This window comes from Quercus suber, unplaced genomic scaffold (genome assembly GCF_002906115.3).
Source record: "Quercus suber isolate HL8 unplaced genomic scaffold, Cork oak 2.0 scaffold_281, whole genome shotgun sequence".
NCBI lineage: Eukaryota > Viridiplantae > Streptophyta > Magnoliopsida > Fagales > Fagaceae > Quercus > Quercus suber.
In genome coordinates this window covers 402,254-427,843 of record NW_027069737.1, presented here as the reverse complement: position 1 = coordinate 427,843, position 25,590 = coordinate 402,254, and the positions used below count along the sequence as shown (strand labels likewise).

At 33.9% G+C, this 25,590-nt stretch overlaps 3 protein-coding genes across 5 annotated transcripts; 2 read left to right on the top strand and 1 right to left on the bottom strand.

Annotated features, from left to right (window-relative positions):
• The first annotated feature begins 3,629 nt into the window (after positions 1-3,629).
• On the top strand, positions 3,630-9,425 carry LOC112007423 (uncharacterized). Its single transcript, XM_024039767.2, has 3 exons — positions 3,630-4,182; positions 8,192-8,380; positions 8,915-9,425. Exons 1-3 carry the CDS (start codon positions 3,793-3,795, stop codon positions 9,020-9,022), a joined length of 687 nt encoding a protein of 228 aa, XP_023895535.1. The 5' UTR covers positions 3,630-3,792; the 3' UTR covers positions 9,023-9,425.
• Positions 9,426-10,509: 1,084 nt separating this feature from the next.
• LOC112007472 (mitochondrial pyruvate carrier 4) lies at positions 10,510-13,745 on the bottom strand. Its single transcript, XM_024039819.2, has 5 exons — positions 13,592-13,745; positions 12,124-12,222; positions 11,926-11,978; positions 10,897-10,970; positions 10,510-10,818 (listed from the first exon to the last, which is right to left on the bottom strand). Exons 1-5 carry the CDS (start codon positions 13,644-13,646, stop codon positions 10,773-10,775), a joined length of 327 nt encoding a protein of 108 aa, XP_023895587.1. The 5' UTR covers positions 13,647-13,745; the 3' UTR covers positions 10,510-10,772.
• Positions 13,746-17,178: 3,433 nt separating this feature from the next.
• Positions 17,179-20,442, top strand: LOC112007485 (mediator of RNA polymerase II transcription subunit 11). 3 transcript variants are annotated; one of them, XM_024039839.2, is made up of 4 exons: positions 17,179-17,374; positions 17,972-18,032; positions 18,137-18,253; positions 19,843-20,442. In XM_024039839.2, the coding sequence occupies exons 2-4, from the start codon at positions 17,979-17,981 to the stop codon at positions 20,017-20,019; spliced, it is 348 nt and encodes a 115-aa protein (XP_023895607.1). In that variant the 5' UTR covers positions 17,179-17,374; positions 17,972-17,978; the 3' UTR covers positions 20,020-20,442. The 3 variants fall into 3 exon arrangements, with proteins under 3 accessions (XP_023895607.1, XP_023895606.1, XP_023895604.1); XM_024039838.2 differs by having other exon boundaries at positions 17,966-18,032; XM_024039836.2 differs by having other exon boundaries at positions 17,180-17,374; positions 17,901-18,032.
• The last annotated feature ends 5,148 nt before the right edge of the window (positions 20,443-25,590 follow it).

Sequence of the window (25,590 nt, the reverse complement as noted above, 5' to 3'; positions counted from 1 at the left end):
GTCCAGTTCGTGCATGAGCTGGGGTTTGCGCATTCCATTTTTGAAGGAGATGCTGAAACTGTTATTAAAGCACTTGCTAATGGAAATTGTTCAATCCCTAGTTTCGGTCACATTGTAAAAGACATTGAATCTATTAGTGGTTTGTTACAAACCTAATCTTTCTGTCATGTTAGGAGCCAGGGAAACACTGTGGCCCATGCCTTAGCGCAGAGAGCAAGGCTTTCTTTTCTTGTTTTAATCTGGATGGAGGATGTTCCACCAGATATTTATAGTTTTGTATTTGCCGATTTTCCTTTATCTTAATAAAATGCTAACGAGTTTGGATTCTCAAAAAAAAAAAAAAAAAGAATCCCCTTTCTCTAACTATTGATTTAAAAATAAATAAATAAAAAAGCTGACTCCACCGATATCAATCTAATGATCCAATCCACGAATATAGATTAAAAGTCACATAATACAATTGTTGGTTTATCATTCTTATGTTAATTTATAACAACTCGGTAACATTAGAGAGGTAATCCCTTCGTTTGCAACAAAATTAGAGAAAACAATAAAATCGTTTATTTAAAAAGAAAATAGATAAATGCTTGATTGATGGTAAAATCTTATCTACTTGTGGTCTTAAGGCTACTTTTTGTTTTTGGCTCGAAGCTATCTTGATTCCTGAGGATTTTTCCTGACTTCGTATTAAAAAGGTTAAGAGTTCGGTAATACCTCAACAAAGTGGACTTAATCAAAACTATGATGCTATAGACTCAATTCGAAGTTGGCTAAAGTTAACCGTGATCTAACAAAAAATGTAGCATATAGCAAATAAGGCTACTAAATAATCCATTTGAAATTTTAAACTAACTTGAGGACTTCATTGTATAAAATAATTTCAAGACTAAGTTACACTAATGATCCGTTTTGATTGAGGGAGAGTAGAGGGGGTAAAGTAGAGTTTACCAGAAATAAGTCTAATTTTCAGCCAATTATAGACTCAACTCCCTTTTGCTCCCCCTTCTCCTTCCTCAATTCAAACTGACCGTACATAACATTAATTTTTAGAAATTGTAGTATTGAAAGGTATGTTTCTTGCATTAACGTAACAACATAGGTACATTCAAAACTAAGTCTATACTAAAACTTGAAATTACAAGACTATGTAAACATAGGTACATTCAAAACTAAGTCTATACTAAAACTTGAAATTTCAGGACTGTGTAAGTAGAATTTGGATGTATGTGTGGTGAATCCATTTCATTTGAATGTCAACCTTATTTATACTTGAAGTTCAACTATTTGACATTTTGTCCAAATGTGTTCTCTCGATGTGTTGTCGCTATTCCATTAACTTTTGAGATAGTTACTTGATTAGGCTTAACTCCCTTTCATTTAGATTTTTTATTTCTTATAAATAATTTGATTGCCATGTAATAAACACATGTTTTGAATGTGTTAAATTGGTTCTTTAAGTTATTGTGGCTATTGCACCATGCAATATCTTTTTAATGGTTTAAATCAAAAGTTAAAAAGTTAGCTTTTGATATTAACTATTGATTCAAGAAAGTTTAAAAAGTGAAAAAAGTTGAGAATTAAAAGAATTTTTAAATTTTTTAAAAAGGTAAAGTGTTGTGTGAAGGATTGCACGATACTATAGGTCTGGTTACTAGATACAAGTTATGTCCTTTTACACCATGTGTCATTTAAATTTTTTTTTTTATCAATATTAAAATGTCTTATAAATGATAAAAGAGACTAATTTACATGACACAAATTCTATAATAATTGAAAATAGGCATAACAACATGACATAGTGTTAGGAGCATTATGTGTTGCTAATGATGACATGAGGAATGAAGGTGCTTGGGCAACATTGGGCCAATCACTTGGCTTCATGTTTTCTCAACACACTCGTGGCTCGTCATGCCTTACTAGTGATGCTTCTAAGGTTTCTTTGAGGGGGGCCTGCCTAGTCTCCCTACTCGAGTTGGATCGATGAACAGTGATGACGGGCAGCATGTGGAGGCACCTTGCTCCACATGATGCCCCAAGACCATGGTAGAGGAGGGCCATGGTGGGTAGAGATGGCTTTGATGATGGGCAGCAGCAGGTGGTGCTAACCCTATATAATGGTGCATGGCATTGGTGGCTTAGTTGTTGGTTTCTTGTGTGTGGGCTTGGTGGCTTGAGTGCAAGGCAGGGCTAGGCTGTTGTGATGATTAAATGTTGTGTGCAAGGTATTAAGCTAGTTAGGGCTGGTTGAATGCATGGACAAGTGCTAATGGGCTAATGGCAGTTACTTTGTGTTCTACATTTGGGCATGTTGTGTGGGCTGTAGTGCTAATGGGAGGCCTTGAGCATGGGCCAAGCCTCTCCAAAATGTGTGGGAACATGTTGTGTGGGCTACTGGAGGATGGGCAGAGCCCCCATGGTCTGCTGAGACATGGGTTGTGCATGTGCTGTGGCAGTTACCAAGCAGTTCCTAACTTTCCTGATGATCAGACTTGCTGTGTAGGGGCTGGAAACATGGAGAGCAAGCCAAGACAACATCAGTTGAAGGTGTCCTAAGTCAGAACACAAGTGGCAGATTGTCCAAGACCTAGGCAGTTACTAGGTAATAATTGTTATATCAGTTAATTCTATGTATTTAACCCTAAGGTTATTAGGGGTGTCAACAGCAAATTGTATTTAGCCTTGGGAAAATTCTGTGTAATTTTCTAGGCTTGTAAAAGGGTTTCCTTTGTACCTGAGATTAAGTAATAAAGGTTAGGGGTGAGTTCCCTGTAAATATTGTGTGTGTTGTGTGTTGAAACGTTCCTATATAATCTGTTCTAAGTGTTATTGTAGTGTGTGTGGTGTTGGTGGAGACTAAATTAGGGACTTAGGGCCATTACAAACAGAAAATTTGAGTAAAAAATTGACCTATAACACATAGAGACATAGAGTCTAAATTTGTATTACTAGCTTTGCAAGTGAGAAAAAAAAAATAATAATAAGAGGTTTTTTAAAATATCATTATTGGAATGGTATTTATTTATTTATTTTTAGAATCTTATTGGAAATGTCCTTAAACTCTCAATTTAAACCATTAATCCTTTAACCACGATCAAATAGTACATTTTAGTAATATTTATCACTAAAATCTTATAGGTAAATCATATGCTATGTGACAGAAACCGTACATACATCACATGATTAAATTTGTTAATCTTCTACAACAAAAAATCTTAACTCATTTGAGTTGTCAATTAATTATCAAATCAAAGTGACACTTCCCAAAAAAAAAATGTTTGTTAATATACGTATAAATACTCTTTGCAGGGGGAAAAAAAAAAGATAAAAAAAAAAAAGAAAAAAAAGAAACGACAACTTTAGGAACTTACTTCTTACAAATCCCAATCATTAGATTCTATAATTTCTTATCAAAAAAGAGAGAGAGAGAAACTCTCAAAGTCTCAATCATTTGAGGATTAGGAATCACATCACCCCAAAATAGCCAATCAGCAATACCCAATCTGGGAAAAAAAAAGTTCACGTTTTGGACGGCTCTGATTGGCCAGAACATTAGTCACACCGACACGGAAACACCCAATCCCAACCCATCTTTTATTATAAAAAGGACATCTGTCTCTCTTTCCCTAGAGAGAAAAACAAGGCACACACTGCAAAAACCAAAACCAAAAAAAAAAAACCAAAAAAAGTTTTTTTTTTTTTAGAGAGAGAGAAAAAAAAAAATTTATCGTTAAAATTTGTGCATAATTTTTAAAATTAATAGAGGGATCGGAGAGATCAGTGAGTGAGTGAGTGATGGAAGGAGTTGGGGCCCGACTCGGAAGGACCTCGACTCGGTACGGACCGGCCACTGTGTTCACTGGGCCGGTCCGGAAGTGGAAGAAGAAGTGGGTCCACGTAGCTCCTTCTACTAAGGACAACAACAGCCACAACAACAGCAATCATTCTCATCAGATTCACAATCATGGTGGCGCCACCGCCGCCGCCACCGCCAACGGTACGAGTACTAACGGTAATAACGGTTCTCATCTCTTGCTTTACAAGTGGACCCCAATCACTCAAAGCCAGAACACCAATAACAACAACAACAACAACAATAACAGCAATAACGTAAATGGGGGGGACAAGCATGACGTGGCAGCTGCCCCGGAGGAACCACCTCGTCGTAAAATCAGATACATTCCGGTACACCCTTTTTGTCTGTTCTTTTTAATGATTTTTATGTTTCTTTTTTTTTTTTTTTTTAGAGGGTGTAGTGTATGTTGGGATTTTTTTTATTTTGGTGAAAATTTTGTAGGTGGGTTGTTAGGTGAATTGGGTTTTTTGTGATGTGATCTGGGTTTTTGGGATTTTGTGAGAATAATGGGTTTGAGATGTGATCTGGTTTTTTGGGTTTGTGTTAAATTGATGGGTGTTTATAGGTTGGAGAGGTTTTTTGGAGAACTGGGATTTTTTTTTGTCTTTTTGGGGGTTTTGGAATGTGAAGTTGAAATCTTTTGATTTTGCAATTGGTGTTTGGTGGATGAATTGGGAAAGACATGTGGAGAATAAGCAAGATTGAGGGAAAGGAAACATTAAACAGCTTAGAATTTTTCGAATTGTTAATTATTAAGTCGTTGTAAGGACTAAGGACGGTTTAGACTGTACTATATGTGGAGTTGAAGATTCACGGAGTTGAAAATTTTGGTTTCCATTTGGAGATGTGGATAATGCCATGTGTATTAAGTGTACTTGGGGTATATCTAGTTGTAAAGTTTTTGAAAAAAACTTGTTTGGATATGGCTGCACTTATATGTATATAATTGTGTATAGTATGTCATTTATTATCCATGCTCTCTTGTTTGATGTCATTGTAAAAGATGTGGCTACTTTATGGGATGCCAACTTGGAACTTTGTACTTTCTGCTTGATCTAAAAGGCTAAAAGTTCGTACAATTGTGATATTTCTAGAATGTATTGCTTTCTCATTCCTTTTTGTTAGTTTTAGTACTTTACTTGAGAGAGAGAGAGAGAGAGAGAGAGAGAGAGAGAGAGAGAACTATTGAATTATAAAGATATTGCTTCTTATGTGCTTGAGTTGTTCGGCAACCTAACATTTGTAACGGTCATTCTTTTTTCGGGTGGGACGGTGGAGGGGGGCATTTAGTACCATTTAGAACTATGCTTATTAAAAAAAATGTATCGTTTAGTACTATGCTGAAGTACAGAGACATATTTGGTCATTCTCTATATGGTATGTTTTCTAAGCATTCAAATTTTGGTCATGAAAGACTCAAAAGATGTAGTAATCCTAGATAAGTCTTGCATTTTATGTGTTGTGGCACTAATACTGTAATAACATGTATTTGTAGATTAGTTCACATGATTCTTTTTTATGCAAGGGACCCATTTTCGATATTGCATTGATCGGTTCATAAGATCTATGAGAACGATCTATGATTTATCAAAAAGAAAAGATCAATGAGAATGATTTTTTTTTTTTTTTTCCATTTCATTTATACCTTTAAAGAGAAATAGATATGGTATTGTATGATTACTGAAATTACTGGGGTATGTAGAGGATTGCTTTCATGCTTATCAGGCATCATATAGATTACTATAATGATGTCTGTTTCACTTAAAAGACACAACTGATGACGTGCTTTTCTACTATAGCTTTGTCTTGCTAAGGTCTAGTCTAATAGTTATGATTTTATAAAAAAATGGTAGACTAGGAAAGTTTGTCATATTACACTGGAGATACCAGAGGAGGTGGTGATGGTGTCAATTGGAAATTTGTTTGGTGCCTGGTAATGAGATATGTAAGTCAGAGTTTCTCTTAAGAGTTAAGAGTCAAATTTCAGGAGAGTCTTATAATGTTTCTGCTTGTTCTCTCTCTCTCTCTCTCTCACAAAATTGCTTGTTTTTTGAAACCTAGAAGCTAAAATAAGGTAACCATCTTGCTTAGCTTTTCTTCTGTTTCTTGATGACAAAATTTACTATTTGGGGGCCATGAGAATGTCCTCACTCTGGATTTCCTTATATCTAATAAAGAATCAGTTTTAAATTGGCAATATATTGAGCTAATTGTGGTGGAATTGTTTTGGGAAATGATCATCTGGTGTGTGGAATTTAGCTCAGTTGTGTTTGATGTGGATTTTGTGGAGGGAGAAAAATTCTCTCACTCTTAAAAATGTGGAAGCATTGTAGATGCAGTTGAATCTATCATTTCTTAGAATTCTCTGTGGGTGGTCAATGGTCAATGACAGTGGTACCCTAACTGAATTTACTAATTCCATTTCTTTTTGCACTTAATTTGTTTGATAGCAATTCTTTAAGCTATCTCATGCTTTGTAGCCTTCATGAGGTAGTTTCAATGCAATAAAACTTATTTACTTAAAAAAACAATTGTGCTAATTGTGCATGTGTCTGTCTGTGTGTGGGAATTCAAACCATGCAATGTATGAACTCTTGTTCTCAGGGATATCTTCTGTACTTTAAAATTTATATTTTTTTTGTAATGTGTTTGACATAAGAGATTGTTCACACTCTTTTCATTTGTATTTCAAACATGAGATATACTTTTTTAAAATTTTGCTAGACATAGTAACATCATAAAAGTTGGGTAGAAGGAATGTAAAGGCTTTTGAAAGGGCATAAGTGAAGAAAAGATGTGAAAGGAACTTGCGTTTCATTTCAAGTAAATTATTTAGAGAGTTCCATTTATTTCCTATTGTCTTCCCCTTTTTCCTGACCTTGGGCCTTGGCTTGGACTTGAAGTTGGTTATGTGAAAGCTGATGTTCCTTGTGTCTTTACCTGATATCTACACGTGGACTGTGCTGGAAACCTTTTTTTATTTTAATTTTAATAACATAAGCATCCTTTCTAAAGAAGAGCCCTTTGGACTTGCTTTCCGGTAAAACCTACGGCCAATTAACCCCACCCACCAAAACCAGTTGCTGGATAATACAGGGGCATTCACCCCTGACATGCTAAGCATTTTATGGTCACTGTGCTGGAAACTTACCAATCTAAGACAAGTAGTATGGCTGAAGTAGTTTTTAGAGAATTCTTGGAAATAGAGTTTAATCATGCCACATAAACAGCTGATAATTTTTATGCATCTCAAGTTCTCAACTATATCTGACATAAGAATTTGCAAACCAGATGGGAGGGTTGGGTTTCAAGCCATGCATGTTATTCACTCACATGATGTAGGTCAATAGTGGAATTAGTCCCCAATAATTATAAACTTAAGTATTAAAGAAGTCACATTCAGTGAAAAAGAAAAAAGTATTAAAGAGATCATATGCAATGGACTAATTTAGCGTTGGAGTTTTGGTGAATTTGGACAATGAATTAATCAAACTTAACATACAGATGCAATTCTTGTTAAAAAACAAAGGCAGACACAATGCAAATATTTTTAAGACTGTTTGTATACACCTTGTGTATTTGGAGGTGCTCCTTTCAGTTAATAATAAAATTTTACTTATCAAAAAAGGATGAGACTAACTTAGATTTTAAGGATGTCAGATTAGCTAGTTTAAAAGATGAATCTTTAGTTACTGAATGCCTTTGAAGAGCATGGGCATTTCTCACTGACATCAACTGACATTAATGTATTCTTATTAACTGAATCAAGCATCATTAAACTCATTCCGGGTCCATTACCTGAATTTTGATTAGTAGAGGAAACTTTATTCTGATCTTGCCTATTGATTTGGATGAAAGTTTTGGGCAGATTAATTTTTCTGCATTGTAGCTTCCAAGTTTTTCCTTTCTATACTCCCTTGTACTGTGAACCTTTTTGCCTTTCCTCTTTTCTTTTCTACTAATAATATCCCATATGGAAAGAAAAAACCTGTTAAAATGCCCTTTAGATATTGTTGCTAGAACAAAAAAATTGTAAGAAAAGAGAAATGTAATATGGTATGCCAGTTTTTATTCATAATGTTGGAAATAAGCATATATGCTGGTGCTTGGGGAGAGTATAAAATTGCAATTAAGCACTTCTTGTGTGTTTGCTAGTGAATTCTTGTTGGAAAACACCGACTCTTAACAGTATGTCCGAAATAGCCACCCATAATTGAAGATCCATTTTCTAGATTGATGCTCTTGGAATGAGTTTTAACGAAGACAACCATTTGAAGAATTATATGTTTCATTTGTTGTTATTGGCTTTGTGGATCAATGATCATTTTGGTTGTGCAGATTGCTGTTCTAGAGGAACAGAAGAATGAGGATGCAGAAAACGAGGCTGCAGAAAATGTTGATGATGATGATGATGATGATGATGATAAACAAATTGATATTGATCCTAATGCAACAGAGTCAACAGCAAAGGTTGAGGTTCTGGACGAGAAACCTGACATTAATGACGTGCCAATGGAGGAAAATCAGGTGAAATGGTTACTTATTTCATTCTTGTTTTATATATCATCATTTCTGATTTAGACTATTGGTAATATTATCTATTGTGGAGACAATTCTGTTCACACTGCACTCAAAAGTAATCTGGACAGAAAGGCTGTTGGACTGAGCGGACAAGGACACTGATGTAATTTTAAGGGGAAAAATAGGATACTTCTGTAATTAGTTAGATAAATGATGGTCATTACTTACCGTTAAAAGAATTATGAATGGCAACCTTGCTATTTGTCCCATGCTAGAAATTCAAAAAAGCACAGTAAATTCTATCTAAAAGTATATGAAGAATAGTTATTTGAAAAAAAAAAAAAAAAGGTCTGTCTAAAAGTTTATCTCTCTTTTGATTTCCAACTGCATCCCCAGAGATTGGTGTAGGAAAAATTTTAGTTTCAAAAGTTTGCTTTCCCTTACTGGCTTGAGATTAATCCCACATCACTACTAAACTCTGCTTTATGTCTTACTCATGTTTACATGTATACTTACCAAAAAGTTTTATTTGTGTGTCAGGACAATAATCAATTAGTACGCCAAGATCTGAATGAGAGAACTTTGGATTTGAGTTTAGGCTTGAAGGCACATGATGATGACCATGATCCTGATTCAAAAACTGATTAGACCAGAGATGGCCAGTAGAAAAGACAGAAGGCAAGTAGTGTTGAGACATGATTCCATCTTTGGGTTTTTGGATGCTGAGATATGAGAAACCTACTTGTTTGTACCAGATTTAGAGACTCAATTTTTTCTTGGTTTTTTTTATTGAGCCACTGGCTGTCTGAGGGCAAAGTGTATTCCAGTGGCATATGCATGTACTTTAGTCCTAATTTGGTGCTCCCTTTCTGAGCTGATTGCAGTTTCTACCGATTTGGTTTTAGGAGAAAATACATTAATTATTTTTTTAATCATTGGATAATAGATTTTTTATTTTGTTCCTCTCCAGCCTTGTCTGAGAACTTCTGAGTCTTGACATGCTGGAATTACAGTGAAATGGAAATTGAATGAATCATCTTCTTATAGTTTATATTTGTATTGAAGACCTAGTATTACTTTACATTGTGTTACTTGCACTGACAGTATATATGTGCTTTACCAAGATTGTACCAGGTGAAGTGTTATATGAAGCAGGTTAAGATTAAATGATAACAATCTTGTCATAGTTAAAGCATATAAACAACATGATTGTGCAGCTGTTTTAAATCTCTTCTAAACATCAATTCACATGCCTGTTATGTAAATAATAATTTCCAACTTGCGGGCCGCTTTAACTTCTGGATTTAGAGACTGAAATGAAAACCATTCCTGTATTACATTTGAAGAAGGCAGGATTTTTATGCAAACTTCGAAGAACTTAACAATTAATTGAGCCAGATCATCCCAATCTTTTAGGTATTTCATTGGATAACCAATCTGTTGAATAAAGAGATTTGGGTTGAGTGTTACACTGGTTTAACCAGTTGACGCCTAGACTTGACCAATTTGGGACACACTGCCTCCCACAATCCCCACCCCATGAAACGTGTCATGCCCATTATAAGTGTAGATACAGGGCACAGGGTGAAGGTGCCATTGTCCAAAATCCAAATTCAAATAACATGAGACTTCCAAGGCATATCATAAAAAAAAAATGCCATACACAAACACTTCCATGGGCTCTCCTAAGACCCAAGAAATGCTAAGTTCATTAGAGTAATGCAACAGAGTACAGAAACAGTTTTCATAACAAATTTCATATTTGCTTAGTTGGTAGGTTATTGTTGATTTTCATATGGGTCTATTTTTAACACTACTTTATTATTTACCATTAACAACTTGTCACCTCATATAAGTGTAAAATCTGTGTTAAATTTTGATGTGCCTCTAGACATATTCAGGTTCAAATACAATGTAGTAAAAATTTGGAGCCTGAAAAGAGATACAATTATGATTGTGAAGAAATTAACAATCCATCAATTATCTACCATTTTAAGTCCCGGCTCTACAAAGCCAGTCCCAATTTCATGAGATAAGAGTTCAAGCTATACGTCTTCATAAATGTCCATATGACAAACTGAATAAATTGACTGCAGATAGTTACAATCAAGATATTTCAAATAAAAAACAAGTAATTTAAAGAAATATCTAAATAAAATCTTATTCATCAAATCGGGAAACTTGGATTTTCAAATGCTCACTTATTTCTAATACGTTTACTAGTACAACGACAATCAACAAAGTTACAAATTCCCACTCCATAGCATAATTTAACCATCTAATTTGAAAGAAGACAAGCATGATTTCCCATGTTGAAGAACTTGTATTAACTGCACGGTGAGGCAATATGGGGGCCTTCACCCAAGGACACAAAAGGGAAGCTAAGAAATTTTCATCATCATTCTTTGGCAACAGCTGCCTCAGCATCAGGGAAATAATCTTGCCTGGAAATGTAAAAAAAAAAAAACTCATCAAGATCCCATGTTCAATGGCAGCTAGAATCATAAAATTTGCTAACTTACTTTATTTTGCGTGAAAGTTGGTAGAGCCCTGTCCCTGCCATTGCAATATTTACACTAAAAAGATTCCAGTTCTTCTGCAAGTCAAAATCAAAGATAACCAAGAATTAGAATTATCCACAAGCTTAAGATAAGATACCATAAAGGAAACTAGGAACGGCAAACAAACTCTTTTTTATCTCACTGTACATTTCTTTTCCCCCTCAAAATGTATGCTTCTTTGTGCACCCAAGCTCGTGTACGCTATCATCATTGCTATTTTCTCATTTTTGTTTTATGGGGGTGGTTGTTAAGAACCTTATACACACAAAAAGGTGTTCCAGATACATTATTTAATAAAAGGGGGAAAAAAAAGAATCTAATTTGCTATTTATAATTGAGGTATGGCAAGTTTGCAACTATCATGGCAGAACATGCCAAAAATTTCATGCAGTACTAAGGAATAATTAATTAATTAATTAAAAGATCAGATAATTGCATAAACCCAGAGTTCAGTTTCTTATAGTGTTTTAAACTTCATTCTTTCTAGGAATGCACAGAAGAATTACAGCTAAAGATGACTTTAGTGAAGGCTGGAAAGCTAGGGAAAGAGTTGATTAAGATGAAATTCCCTATTTTCCTTTTGGGAGATGAGAAAACTAGAAATAGGGTAGGAAAAGAGATAAGGCACAGTCAATTTGTGAATCAACCCAACTCTTTTTCTTGCAGAAAGCTATTCACTCTATGATATGTTCAGTTTCTCTTCCCCCTTCCTCTCCACCAAAAAAAGAGGAGAAATTTAGGTTGAACTCCTGATATCGCTATTACAATCCAGCATATGACCCATCCAAGGTACACACTCAAACCTGAGCCTGATTAAAAACTCCTGACACATATATATTAATAAGAAAGCATCTATGTTACATATATATATATATATATTGATGAAAATCTATGTTATATTTAATTTGTAATAAGGCTATACAACACTGGCACATATCACATCATCATTATCTGAGTCTTCTAAAGTCAGGCAATCTTATATAAACTTACCGGGGTGATTACAGTGCTATAACGTGACCAAACAATTCCAGTGCAAGTAACCGCTGTTCAAAAGATGGTAAGAATCAGAAAGTATAAGACTTGTGTAACTCATGAATACACAGTATGGTGTGCAAGCATGTGTATGCTTCTATAGGAGAGGAACAGAGAGAATTACATATGCAAATGCATGCGTATTCATGTACATACCTATTTGCTGAGGATATGAAAGTTTTTCAGGTGGTTTGGAGAAGTCAGCAACGTTGGCTATACTGATGCCCCATTTAAAAGTTGGTGCCCAAAAGTGAACTGTAATTACCAAGCAGTTAACTTATGCATACATTAACTATTAACAAATTATTAATATTGGCCATTTTGGCCATTGGTATATTGAAAACCCACATCACAATTAAAAAAAGGCTCAGGGGACAATTTAAACAATTCACCTGTCAAACTCACCTTGCATAAAGCATGTACAGAAAACTAATAAAATACAGCTAAGACATTCATCTTTTGTAGTCACAGAGTAGAAGACTTTAGGATAATAATATAAAGTAACCCTCAAATATTGAGAAAGCTTAATCCCAAAAACTATTTCATTTTTCCAGTATAGCTAATGTCATTAACCCACGACCTCACCTTAATTCACCTTTTGATACCAAATCAGCTATTGTCTATCTCACACATGATCATTTCCCACCTTGTTGTCCATTTTACTACATCTAAGTTTCCCAAAATACGCATAGCTTCCTTTCTCTTTATCAATAAAAGAATTGCTAATATATTATTCCATTTCATCATTCAACTAAGAGCATGAGGTTTTTTGGGTAGCTGCATTTTCTTAGAGTCTCATTTTTTGAGGGGAAATTACATAAAAAGGTCTAGAGTTATATCGTGTTTTCGATTACGTCTCAAGTTTTAAAGTCCCAAAACTTGTGAAATCGTTTCAATTAAAAGTTTCCGTCCATCTCCGCTATTTAGGCAGTAACAGTGCAAAGAAAAATTGATAGAACTCTACGTTACACCTAAGCCTTATTCTTAAATCAATTCAACACCCATTAAACAAGGCGGGTAAAGAGAGATAGCCCCATTTAGCAAATGAATAAATCTTCAATGCCAGAAAATTGAAACTGGTTACATAGGTGAAACAGAAACACAAAGTTTTATTAAGCCTTGGTTAAATTTACCATCTCCTAACAGCTTTAACTTTTGGGACACTCGGTAATTTAACATGGTATCACACCAGGAGTTTCTAAGTTCATTAATTGTCTTCTCCACACTATCTCTCATTTAAAATCCCACGCATTACGCCTATAATCGACAAAATTAACAGACTTTTGATCTAAATCTGAGACATAGTAAAACAAAATTCAACCACACCTTTATGAAAGAAAATAAATAAATAAATAAAAATGACATTGCATATAAGCTTAATGGAAACCCACTTCGTTAATTAAAAAAAAACAGCATTATTTAATAAAAAATCAGAGTTTTCACCAAAAGGTGAGTCTACTTTTCTGTGTTATAAACAGTTGAATCGGATCTAATCTCAGCAAAAATGGATGGTTAGCCAATAGAATCGAAAAAACGAAGCATCTGAATCACGCAAAAAACGAAACAAAGATAAGAAAATTAGAGTGAATTGAGATAAGGGGATTGAAAATTTGGGTGGACTCACTGGTTTTAGGCCCTGCTGGGTGGTTCCAAAGTGCTTGGAGCTTCGAAGATGCCATGGCGTTTGTTCTCTCTCTCTCTCTCTCTCTCTCTCTCTCCGAGACAAACAAATGGGGGATCGTTCGCTGACGTTTTAGATTCTCAAGGTGCCAATTGCTTGAAAAGGGGGTTTGGTTTTCAGATTCTTAAAAACCTACCCAATCACACCATGCCACGTTGGTATCAACTGGTCAATCCTTCAAAGTCCTTCGTTTTTGGGTCAATTTCATTTCTAATTAAAGAGCAATAATAATAATAATAATAATTTCATTACTTTTTTTTTTTTTTTTAACTAGCAACTGCTTATCGGATAGAATTTGTTAATTAAAATGTTAATAACTTATCATCTAAAATTTTTTATGAAAAATATTGTATTGTAGATGTAGAATTTTTCTTATTCAAAATATAATTACAATAAATGTCTTTTACTGAGTAATAGTACTATTTATTATAATTATTATATTTAGAAAAAAAAAATTGAAAGATAAATAGAATAGTATTTTGTTGAATTTTTCTTTGCATGGTATACTAGTTACTACATGGTAATATATTAGTTTTTGAAGAAGTTTGTGAGGGGAGCGTCAAGTGAATATCTATTAGTAATACTAACTTCATCACACACGCAAAGTGCGTGCAATGAGTTTTTTTTTTACACCAGAATAAAACATTTTTTTTTTTTTTTTTTTTTTTTCTGTGTTTTCTATTATATATATATATATATATAATTTTTATCTTGAAAATCTAATTTATAAGTAGATAAAGTAATTTGAAAATTAATAGGAAAGTAGTCCTATTTTTTAGGCAATGTTTTAGTATGAGCTAAAGTTGCATTTTTACTGAATTATCATTTAGTTTTGTCTTTACTTAAATATAAAAGTGTAGGGGCATTTTTTAACTAAAAAAATGAGGAATCCAAATAGAGGAAACCCCTTAAATAATATTATAGATTAATAAGCATGTTATATAGAGAGCATATGCTCTTCTTAACATTTTTTTTTTCCATTATAAAAGATAGTCTCTATCTTATGTTTTCTATTGGCGAAACTACGTTATTAGTCCCTGAAGTTTATTCTATGTGTGCAATTGGTCTTTCAAATTTCAAGTAAGCACAATTGGTCATTCAAGTTTTCAAAATGAGCAATATAAATCCTTTGGTTAACTTCTGTCAATGGTGTTGCTTACATGGCTAACAGAATAATGACCTTGCATTTTTTAAATGATGTGACATTTATTTTTATTTAAAAATTCCAAAATTAAATTTACACATACGAAAGAAACTAGACCCATTCCAATTCAAATATTTATCCTAACCCGGTACAAAAAAATCTCCATTTACAATCTGATTTACAAACCATGAGAGATGGGAGAGTCAAAGAACAGATCCAAGGCCTAGCCACCAGCGACGCCGTTGCCCTTTGCTTGAGACGATGGCCTCCTGCTTCACACATCCTTCTCCAATCGACAACCACTGACCTGCCTCCCTCCTTATCTCACACAGCCACTGACCCACCTCCATGACTAATTTAGTGTTGGTTTCCCAAAACAGGTCCTCTTCAGCTTGAGTTTTCATCCTAAGCAACCTTGAGACTTCGAATTGAATCAAAAAGCCCACATGTGTGTGGTGGATGATCTCATAGTTTGGACCGCTTTGAGCCTCGCGAATTGCTGCCCATCTCTATCTTTAGTATAAACCAGTATTCGTCATTAATGATTTTTTCTCCAATACACATTGCATCCATAAATAAGTTGGCAGTGGCAGTGGCTCTTGGGTACAAACCCAGCCGAAAAACAAAAATTTTCATAATACAAGTGTTAACTTACAAGTCAAAACAATGCAAATAAATTTATGAATTTGTGCTTCCATTGAAAATCATCAATTTAGCTCTTTCACCGTAAATGGAGATTTTTTTTTGTACCGGGTTAGGATGAATATTTGAATTGGAATGGGTCTAGTTTCTTTCTTATGTGTAAATTTAATTTTGGAATTTTTTAATAAAAATAAATGTTACATCATTTTAAAAATGCCAAGTCATTATTCCGCTAGCTATATAAGCAACGCCACTAATGGAAGTTAACCAAAGGATTTATATTGCTTATTTTAAAAACTTGAGTGACCAATTGCACTCGTTTGAAACTTGAGAGACCAATAGCGCACACAGGATAAACTTTAAGGACTAATAGTGTAGTTTTGCCTTTTCTATTAAAGACGATATTTTCTTTTTCTTCTTCTTCTTCTTTTATAATGAATATTGAATAGTGGAGCTAATAATGTTGCTTGGACATGAATAATTAAAAATTTGTAGAGATGGTATATATATGTTTTCGAATAATAATTATGAATGAAAAAAGTGGTAGTTTATTATTATTTTTAAATTTTCATGTATGGAAATGCAAGTGCTTTCATTTGTAATATACATGACAACTTTTACATGCTTTTCCATTTCTTAAATTTGACACATACAAAAATGTTGTATCTAATTTTTAAACATGTTAGATTTGAACTAATTAAACATTGAATGAAATGCAAAAAGTGCAATCCACAACTATGGATTTATCCAAGTTTGAGAGGGTATAGTGTTGAGTTATGTTCGATCTGAATTATGACCCGACTCGATATATAAATGTTATAGTTTTTAAAGAGAGATCAGAGATTTATAAGGCTTAGTCCATAGAAAATTTTTGTCTCATTTTTAGCCCGTTGTGAGTCCTCTATGTGAGATATAAATATCGTTGTCAGAACTATATATTAAACAAGTTAAAACAGTTTGTCTATATCAACCCAACAAGACATATATATTAATCTTCTTTTCGTGTTTACCTATTTTTAAAAAAATTGTGATAAAATTAGGGGGCTCTAAAACAATTATTACATAAGTTTGTTTATAATTAACTCATATAATTGAATATTTTACTTCTACACAACACAAACACACAAATTACTATTACTAAACATTTCAAATCAGTAACTTCGTAAATATTTGACTGGTGGGTTGAATAGATTTGCAGGACATGATGTATATTCGAAGGTTTTAAGTTTTATCTACCATACTATCAGATAATGAAAATTCCAAAATTTATTGAGACATACAACTTTTTTATTTATATACAAAAATAGTAGGCTCCAGTTAGCTTAACTGGTAAAGTCTCTGATGGTTGTATAAGAGATCTGGGGTTCAATCCCTGCCTACAAAAAAAAACTGATTGGTGTCTTAGTCTAATGATAAATATCTATTATTAAAAGCGGATGGCATAGGTTGAAAATTTCTCTAAATATATATATATATATATTTATTTATATTCAAAAATAAAAACTAGCCAATTAGCTTGTAAGTTGTAACTATTAAATTAAAAAAAAAAAAAAATCAAACCTTATAAATTATAAGGTAAATTGCATTAACATAGCTTTTGGTATAGATTAATACTAATGAAGTCCAAAACTTTTCAAAACTAATTAATTTCAAAACAGACTAAGTTAACTTTAGGCATCAAATTATACGGTTTTGAGAAATCTTAGATATTAGCAAAAATCTCGTGATATTTTAATGAAATTTACCCTAAATTATAATATCTAGTAAAACGAAGGAACAATTCTGTTCCGAAATGTTGAGCTGAAATGACTGTTTTTGTGTGAAAAAAGATATCGTGAGTTGAACTCAGGAACTCTCGAGTCACCAACGACACTTAGCCATTGTCACCGGCGGCAGAAATCAGCTCCTATTTCTTCACCGGAGACCTCCCAAATTTCACTGTAAGTTACGTTTTTTTCATCTCTCTCGCTCTCTCTCTCTCTCTCTCTCTCATGTGTGTTCTGTCATTTTCAAAATCGAAAACCCAGAACAAAGATCCCAACTTTTCCTTGTTCTGTTCTCTGCTGCATGTTCTTTATTTTTTCTCCTCATCGAAACCCAGGTACCAAAAACCTTTCTGTGCAGGGTAAATAGCTTCACTTGTTTTTTCAGAGACGCACACCATCTGTTTGATATAAAGCTTCAAAGAACAAGTATTTTTCACAACAAGAAAAGTTCTCATTTTGCTTCATTATATTGGGTAGTCTAGAAGTTGGGGTTTTCTTTTTAAATTCTAAGCATCACTGCCCTATACTTTTATGGCTATTTTTATTTGTTTAAAGCAATAGAAATTTCACACTTCCATTTTATTTCTTAAAGTCTAAACTATTGTTTAGTGGCTTTAGCAAGGAGTGGAATTGTATGTGTGTGTCTATGAATAGAGGGTCAAAAGACTATTCAACTAACCTTTCAATTAATAAGATCCAGAAATTTACTGCTCAATCCACTCACTAGCATTGGCCTACATTCTATACTATCCCACCTCTTTAAAGAAGCAGATACTCTATGGATTCACAGAGCCAGAACACTTCGTTGCAACGGCTTCAAAATGTGGAGAAGGTAAATAATAATATTGCACAACAAATTTCCTTTTATTAGCATATCTAGGCAAAAATGATTCATTTTTCGGCATTTTTGTTTTTGATGGATCGGTATCATAACAGGAAATCGTTAGGGTCTTGGAGCTGGCAGGAGGGGTAATGGATGAGATGGCCAACCCAACTGGACCAAGAAAGGAACTCATCAACAACCACTGCCTCGAGTTCATGCAATTGATCAAGGTCTGTCTCTTTTTCAACATGAACTTTATATCTGTAATTGTATATAATGTCAAATTTATATGCCGGGAAGCCTTTGTTGTAGTTCCACTTTTAGCTTATGAATTCTAGTTCTAATGATTTCAACAATAGTGGATTGTATTGACTTGAAAGTTGGATAAAGTGTATGCACTAAATTCTGAATGTTATATAAAAGAAGTTTGCATACAGGGGAAAAGTGTTTCTTTGGTAATTTTGTATGCTATGCTGGAAATTTGATTGGGTAATTTGTGTGCATGGTGAAAAATTGGGTGAATAATTGGCAAACAGTAAAAGATTTGGATTTTTGGTACTAGGGAAGAATTCAGGACAGGTTTGGGTTTTTGACTGGACTTCTGAATAGTCTGATAATATATGACCTACGTTTTATGCTCTTCAAAAAACCAGTTAATGTGGTTTGCAGAAGATGATATGAGAACCTATATTTTGGTTTTCTGTTGCTTTTGGGACAAATTCGAGTGTATCTGAACTGAAGGTCATGTATGCCACGAAAATGTTGATAGCTGAGAAATATTTTGTTCTAGCCATTGGTTGTTGTGCTATGGAATAGGAACTTCTCACATTGTCTATGATTATAATGTCAGTGAAAATATCATAACCATGGTGTGAATTTTGTTTGGAGACAAGACATGCATTTGTAAGATGTGGTCTATATGGATAATGACATCTCTTTTTCCTGGCTTGTTAAGACTTTTCTAGGATCTTTATATGAATAATTTCTATTATATATATGTTGAGGACTTCTTAACATCCAACTGGAGAAGTCCACTTGCACTGCAATTTTAAATCCGCATGCTTACATATCCTTAATCAAATGATGAAAATGGAATTTAGGTTTAGATTGATTGTTTTTCAATTTGTCATGTGATTGTTTGGTGAGCTATGGATAATTCTGCAAGATAGAAAATGTTAAAAGCAAGTTCAACTGAAAACAATTTGTGGACATTGCAATGACCTTGAAGTGTAGTTCCAAGAAAAATGTACTTTGTGAAGAATGGAGTAATGTTAAGGGAAATTATTCCTAGAGATAATTTTGGATATTTGATTGAAGTATATAAAATTTCTTCTTCTTTTACTATAGGATGGTGGAATAGTTGTCAAAATAATGAATAAATTTAAGTGTTTGTGAGTGTTGAATGTTTGAGTCTTTTTATGGACCTGAGTGAAAATGATTAGAAAGTCGCTTCACATAGGTTATGTGTGGCGTTTTGGTTATGGATATAATTTTGGTTTGGAGGAAAGTTCCTCTAATCCATTATGTCATTATGTGGAGACTCAACTGAGTACTTTTAGAGTTTAGTCAAATGACCAATTTAAAAATCATGTGATTTTTTTAGGTGACTTATGTCATCTAAACAAAATAAACAAGTATGGTCATTTGAATTGTCACATGGTAGATTGGAGGAGAATTTTGTCCTTTGGTTGTGATATGGTGCACTCTAAGCTACAATTTTTGCTCATCACTTGAACTTTTGAAATGGATTTCTTAGTCATCTTCAAATATTGAAGTTGTAGGTCAAAATATGTAATTTTCTTGTTTTCTTTTCAAGCAGGACATCCAAGTAACACTGCGTGATGAAATCAAAAGTGCTTGTGAATACCGTCCATTTGAGAAGTGTGATTATGGTTCGAGAATAACTAATGAGATCTGTTGCAAGAAACTGGATTATGTCATTTCACAGCTGGATGGAATGAAACAAACCATTGATGAATATCATAGTGCAGTTTGAAGATGCATGATACAAGAGTAGTTGTAGGTATGTTGCAGTATGTGACTGTATGCCTCCTTTTTAGGCTTTCTTATCACACTTCCCAGTGTATAATGCTTCAACAGGAATGTTTCCAAATCCTAATTTTAATATTTAGTGGTTTAATGTTCATTTTACTGGATTGATAGAAGGAAAGAGGAAAATCTGGACTGCAGCTTGTTGGCTTAAATACAGTAAGAATATGCAGATGATTCCCTTAATTTTCATCAACTTTCTTTTAGGGGATTGGTGGAGGACATTAAATTTGTTCAAGCGATTGTTCTGTATTTATCAGGTTACTTTAGAAGTATATAGGATGGAAATTTTAATTTTAATTTTCTAGAGACATTTGGTTCAGTATAACGATTATCAGATCTAATATTGCTGTATTATGATGTTCAGTCACATCTATTTCCTTTCTATCTAAACTTTGGTCGGTTATTGGTGGTAGAAGGATACATTTTTATTTGAACATCATGTGAGAGAAAGAGCATGCGCCGCCTCCATACCAATATCATGTGAGAGCAAGAGCATGTGCCTCATACCAATATCAAGTGAGTGCATCGGCTGATGTTGTTAATATCTGATATCTTACTTGATGTTCATTTGTGGCTACAATGAAAACCGAACGTACAAAGAGAGTGACAATGCAGGCGACCAATGTTCTGGACATGGCTGTCTTTGAAACAAATGGGTTATGACCTTTTAGACAATGAGAATTGTGGATAAGAGGAAGAGGTGATAGTGGTAGGATTACTTTGATCTGGATATAAGTTTCATCTATCTTAGGAAATTAAGATTGAGATTAAATCATTAATATTTGTAAGACAAAGAATGGAGTTTAAATTGTTAATTATGTTAATTTTAACTATAGCAGTTCCATGTGACATCCTTGTTTTGAAGGGTCCAAAAAGAAGTTTGTTTGAATTGTGAACTGGGAACAATGGAATTGGAATTTGCTATTAATTCAAATGTAAAAGTATGGTTTAAAACTTTCCTATAGGAAATGTCTAAAGTCATTTTTTATGGAACTTGCAGAATTTGCAGAAGACAGATTAATTTCTTAAAATGTGTCTGCAAGCATGCATTAGGTTCAGACGTTCTTGAAGTGCATATTAATGCAATTTATTAACTTCTATGAAGTAGTTAAAATGATTTTATCACAGATGATATTCTGCTGAAATGAAATATACAACAGGCCTTTTTTCCGTCTCCTTCATTGAGCAAAAACCATCTAAAGAAACCAAACAAGACCCAGAAATCGAGCTCATGCACAAGAGCTCTGTGACCAATTGAATTTGCATTTATCTGAATCTCTCCACTTGTTGTAAATAATAATAATAATAATAATAATAATAATAATATTGTATCAAGCTCATGCCAAAGCCAACTTTTCAACTCAAAATTTACAAGAACACCAGGCAGCACCATTTTCCAGCTAAACTCAGTCTTCTGAAGTCAGGCTCCATGTCAAGCTTGAAGGTTTTTTTACTTTTTTCAATGGTTCAATGAGTTGGGTAGCTTGGCCCTGCCATTTTTGTTTACTTGTTATTACAGCAACTGCAACATCCCTGTTACTGTGTCAGCAATACCAAAATTGGTACAAGCATTTAATACTTCGTTTTCAGCTCCATGAAGGTGAGCTTGATTTATTTGATGTGGAATACCATATGTCCATCATCATCAATATAATTTGATTCCAAGCTCCATTTGCTTCGTCTCCGATTGTTCCATCTTAACTTGTCACAACTTACTGTATAGGACTCCGACATGGGATACAGAAAGCTTGAAGCATTGCATGAGAATCGATAACGGTTTTGCATTTCTTGGTAGTACATACGCTCAGCACGTTCCACATGCATGTTTTCAATAGTGGAAAACAAGTTTAGCAATATGACAAGGTCGAAGATTAGCAAGATAGTAAGAACTAGAAACCTTGAGGTTGAGGACATGGCCATGTCTATGAAATGAGTCTGGCACTTTTAGATCATAAGAAATGGGTGAAAAAAATAGGGGAAGCAAGAGTTTGATGTTTTGGTTTTAATCCATTTTAGGAAAAGTTTTAAGGACAAGGATAGAATTGTAGTACTTGTAACCTAAAAAAATGTTCTATCAATTAATGGTAATTAATGGTCTCTCATTCAACAGCCTGGTTCAGAGAGACCAAATAAAGAGCTAGTTTGAGCTGGTAAGTGGTAACTGAAATATGCAAAATTCCTTACTTTAAGCCCACTCATTAAGCTTGGCAAGTATTTCATGTACTAATTTTAGCATAACTATGGTGGAGAAAATTGTTTTATACTTAAAAGAGTCATTTTTCCTTATCTTACATGGATGATAGATCTCACAAAAAATAAATTTGGTAATACTAAGTTCAAATCCGTGTTTGGATTTAGTCATGTTTTTTGCTTGTCCCCTTTTTAGGCCCCCCAACAAAAAAAGAAAAAAGAACAAAAGACTTGATTGGATAGTGGCCTTATGTTTTGAACACTTGTATAAGATATATGTCCCCTAATTTCTCTACCTAGATGAAATGTCTAGATTTTGTTGAATGGATAAGGTTGAAAACAGAGCTACATGCATTCATTAGATTGAGAGGTAAGTGGTTGAGACTTGAAAGTTCTTTGGTTTAATTTAATTTAATCACCTTGTTTTTTAGTAGTCAGTTAAATTATTATTATGTGCTAATAAAAGTATGTTTTCAGCCAAAACACATCTTCTATAGTCCCACTCCCTAACTAGCTCAAAGCTTTTTTTAGTGGTTTCATGGGTTGGGTGATTCATACTCAGGCCTTACCCCCCCAGTCTGAAGTTGATCCCATCAAACCCCTCACGAGTCTGGAAATATGTAAGAACTTCAATCTGATTTAATTTTCTTTTAAGAACCTAAACATCAACTTATGGTACTCCCTGGGCCCACTAACAATGAGCTCTTAGGCTAGCTAATTAATATGATTTAATTTAGTGTGCATTTGGATGCGCTTTGCTGATTGCTTATTTATATATTGAGGGTTACGTAGAAAATATGGGAAACATTTTATGTCTTTGTTTTTGTTTGGAACTGCCACTGCCAAAATAAGCTCAAGATGCTAAAAAGAAAAACCAACTTTATTTGCCAAAGCACTATTAAAATCAAAAGACTTTGGTAAGACCTCCTAAACTTAATACTACTTGAACCAACTTAGCCATGCACAACATCTTGGCAGTAAACCTCGTAGCACTAAAATAGTGTAGGGGCTTGGGAAAGAGAAACTTCACTTAATAATTATGCTAAAACTTTGTTATTGGAGATATTTGTGTTGGAGGATGACTTAACTACTGTAGTTTGTTGTGGTGAAATTCTTTGACTAAGCAAAACCTATTTTAGCTTTATATATATGTAGGAAAAGTATGAGTGAGAAATATTATTATAAAAAAGATGACTGTGAGTGAGAAATATTGTTGTCAACAGAATAAAGTACAAGCTGAAAACACTCTAGTACCACACAACTACTGCTTATAATATAACTCTAATAACACTAGAGAACAAAGGAGTCAAGTACATTAAATCCTACCAATCAAGCTACCAAACTCAGTCCAACACCGGCGAGGGGACTACTGAACAACAGGAAATTAAGATTGAGATTAAGAGAGGTTCAGAGAAATGCATTTTTCAATTGGTCACAGAACTCTTCTGCATGAGCTTGATTTTCTGAGTCTTGTTTGGTTTCTTTAGATGGTTTTTGCGCAGTGAAGGAGAGGGGAAAAAGGCCTGTTGTATATTTCATTTCAGCAGAATATCATCTATGATAACACGATTTAACTACTTCATAGAAGTTAATAAATATGCACTTCAAGAGCGTCTCAACTTGATGCACGCTTGCAGACAAATTTAAAAAAGTAATCTGTCTGCTGCAAATTCTGCAAGTTTCATAAAAATATAACTTTAGACATTTCCTATAGCAAAGTTTTAGACGATACTCATACATTTGCATTAATAGCAAACTTCAATCAATTTTTTCCCCCTCACAGAAAAAAGAGCCTTAGAATTTAGATGGCCCTATTTTGCCAAAATTTACCAGTCCATGACCTTGCAGATTTCAATTCCATTGTTCCCAGTTCACAATTCAAATTTTGGGCCCTTCAAAACAAGGATGCCACATGGAGCTGCTCTAGTTACAATTAACAGAATTAACAATTTAAACTCCATTTTTAGTCTTACAAATATTAATGATTCAATCTCAATCTTAATTTGAGTCAAGTACATCACATTCTAAGCACTGCAGAAAAAAAAAAAAAGAAAAAAAAAAAAAAAGAAAAAAAGAGTGGCATTCAAAGTTCAAGCCTCTCCCTCCTAAAAGCTTCTAGCCCCAACCAAAAAACTTCCCCCCAATTAGCTTTTTATATTTATATCAATTGATATATGTACCAAAGAAGATATGTTTTAGTTAGTGACAATTTGTTTGATTAACTTAAATGGAACGAATATAAGAAATAGACAGACTTTTGATGAGTTTGGTTTTGAATTTAGCAATTATTTTACAATATTTTTTCACAATGTAGATATAACGACTGTTTTTCACAATTGTTGATATGCAATGATATATTGATTGATATTGATATAAAAAAAAAAATGATATATTGATATTAGGTGAAAGTGATGTTACACTTACATCAATCACAATTTGTCAATTTGAAAATTTGTGAAGCTAACTGTTGGTGCAAACACAATAATAATGGAAACAACACTAAGAGAAACTGAATAGTACGCTGAATATTATTAACGTAAAGAGAAAAATTACACAACACTATTTGGACTGAGGCGCGGCACTCGCTCTCTTTAAGGAGATTCAAGCCCTTGGTTGGCTAAACTTTGTAACCGGTGCAGACCTTCTCTGACTTGTCTCCCCCAGGATACAACAGCCCAACAAGTGTCGTATGGCTAGAACAACTTCTGCACAAAGTGTTCAAGCCCAAAGCTCCACCAGAAAGAACACCCTTCTTTGACAAGAATCTCTCTATGTTTTGTGTGTATATTGTATTTGCAGTAACTTGGATTGAGTCTGAATGAGTCTATTTATCTGATTCATTTCCAATTTTGATACCTCCACTCTTCACCTCCCCCTTGCGCACGTATCTAGCCCAATATCTGAGTCAATACATTTTAGCCCATTAATCACCACAATTAAAAAGAATAAAAAAGTCTCTCTCCTTTTCAATGTGGGATTAAATATTTTCACTAACTCCTCATCTCCCATATTTACTCCCATATCTTTTCATTTATGTTATTACATTTATTCATTTATTTATTTAATATTAAAATGCTCCAACAATCCCCCACTCATTTTAATATTAAACTTTTAGTAAAAGAGAGATTACCAGGCAAAGACAGGTCATTATGCATCATGAAGGTGTGCTCTGCATTGAACCTTCACTTAGTAAAACAGCGATCTCAACTCCAGAGTCGTAGTGGTCTCCGACTTGAACTAGGACTGCTTTAGGGAAATTAAGCGTCACTGCTTACACATAACAACCCAGGTATTGACATGAGCTTTTATAGCTAGCACTTTACGG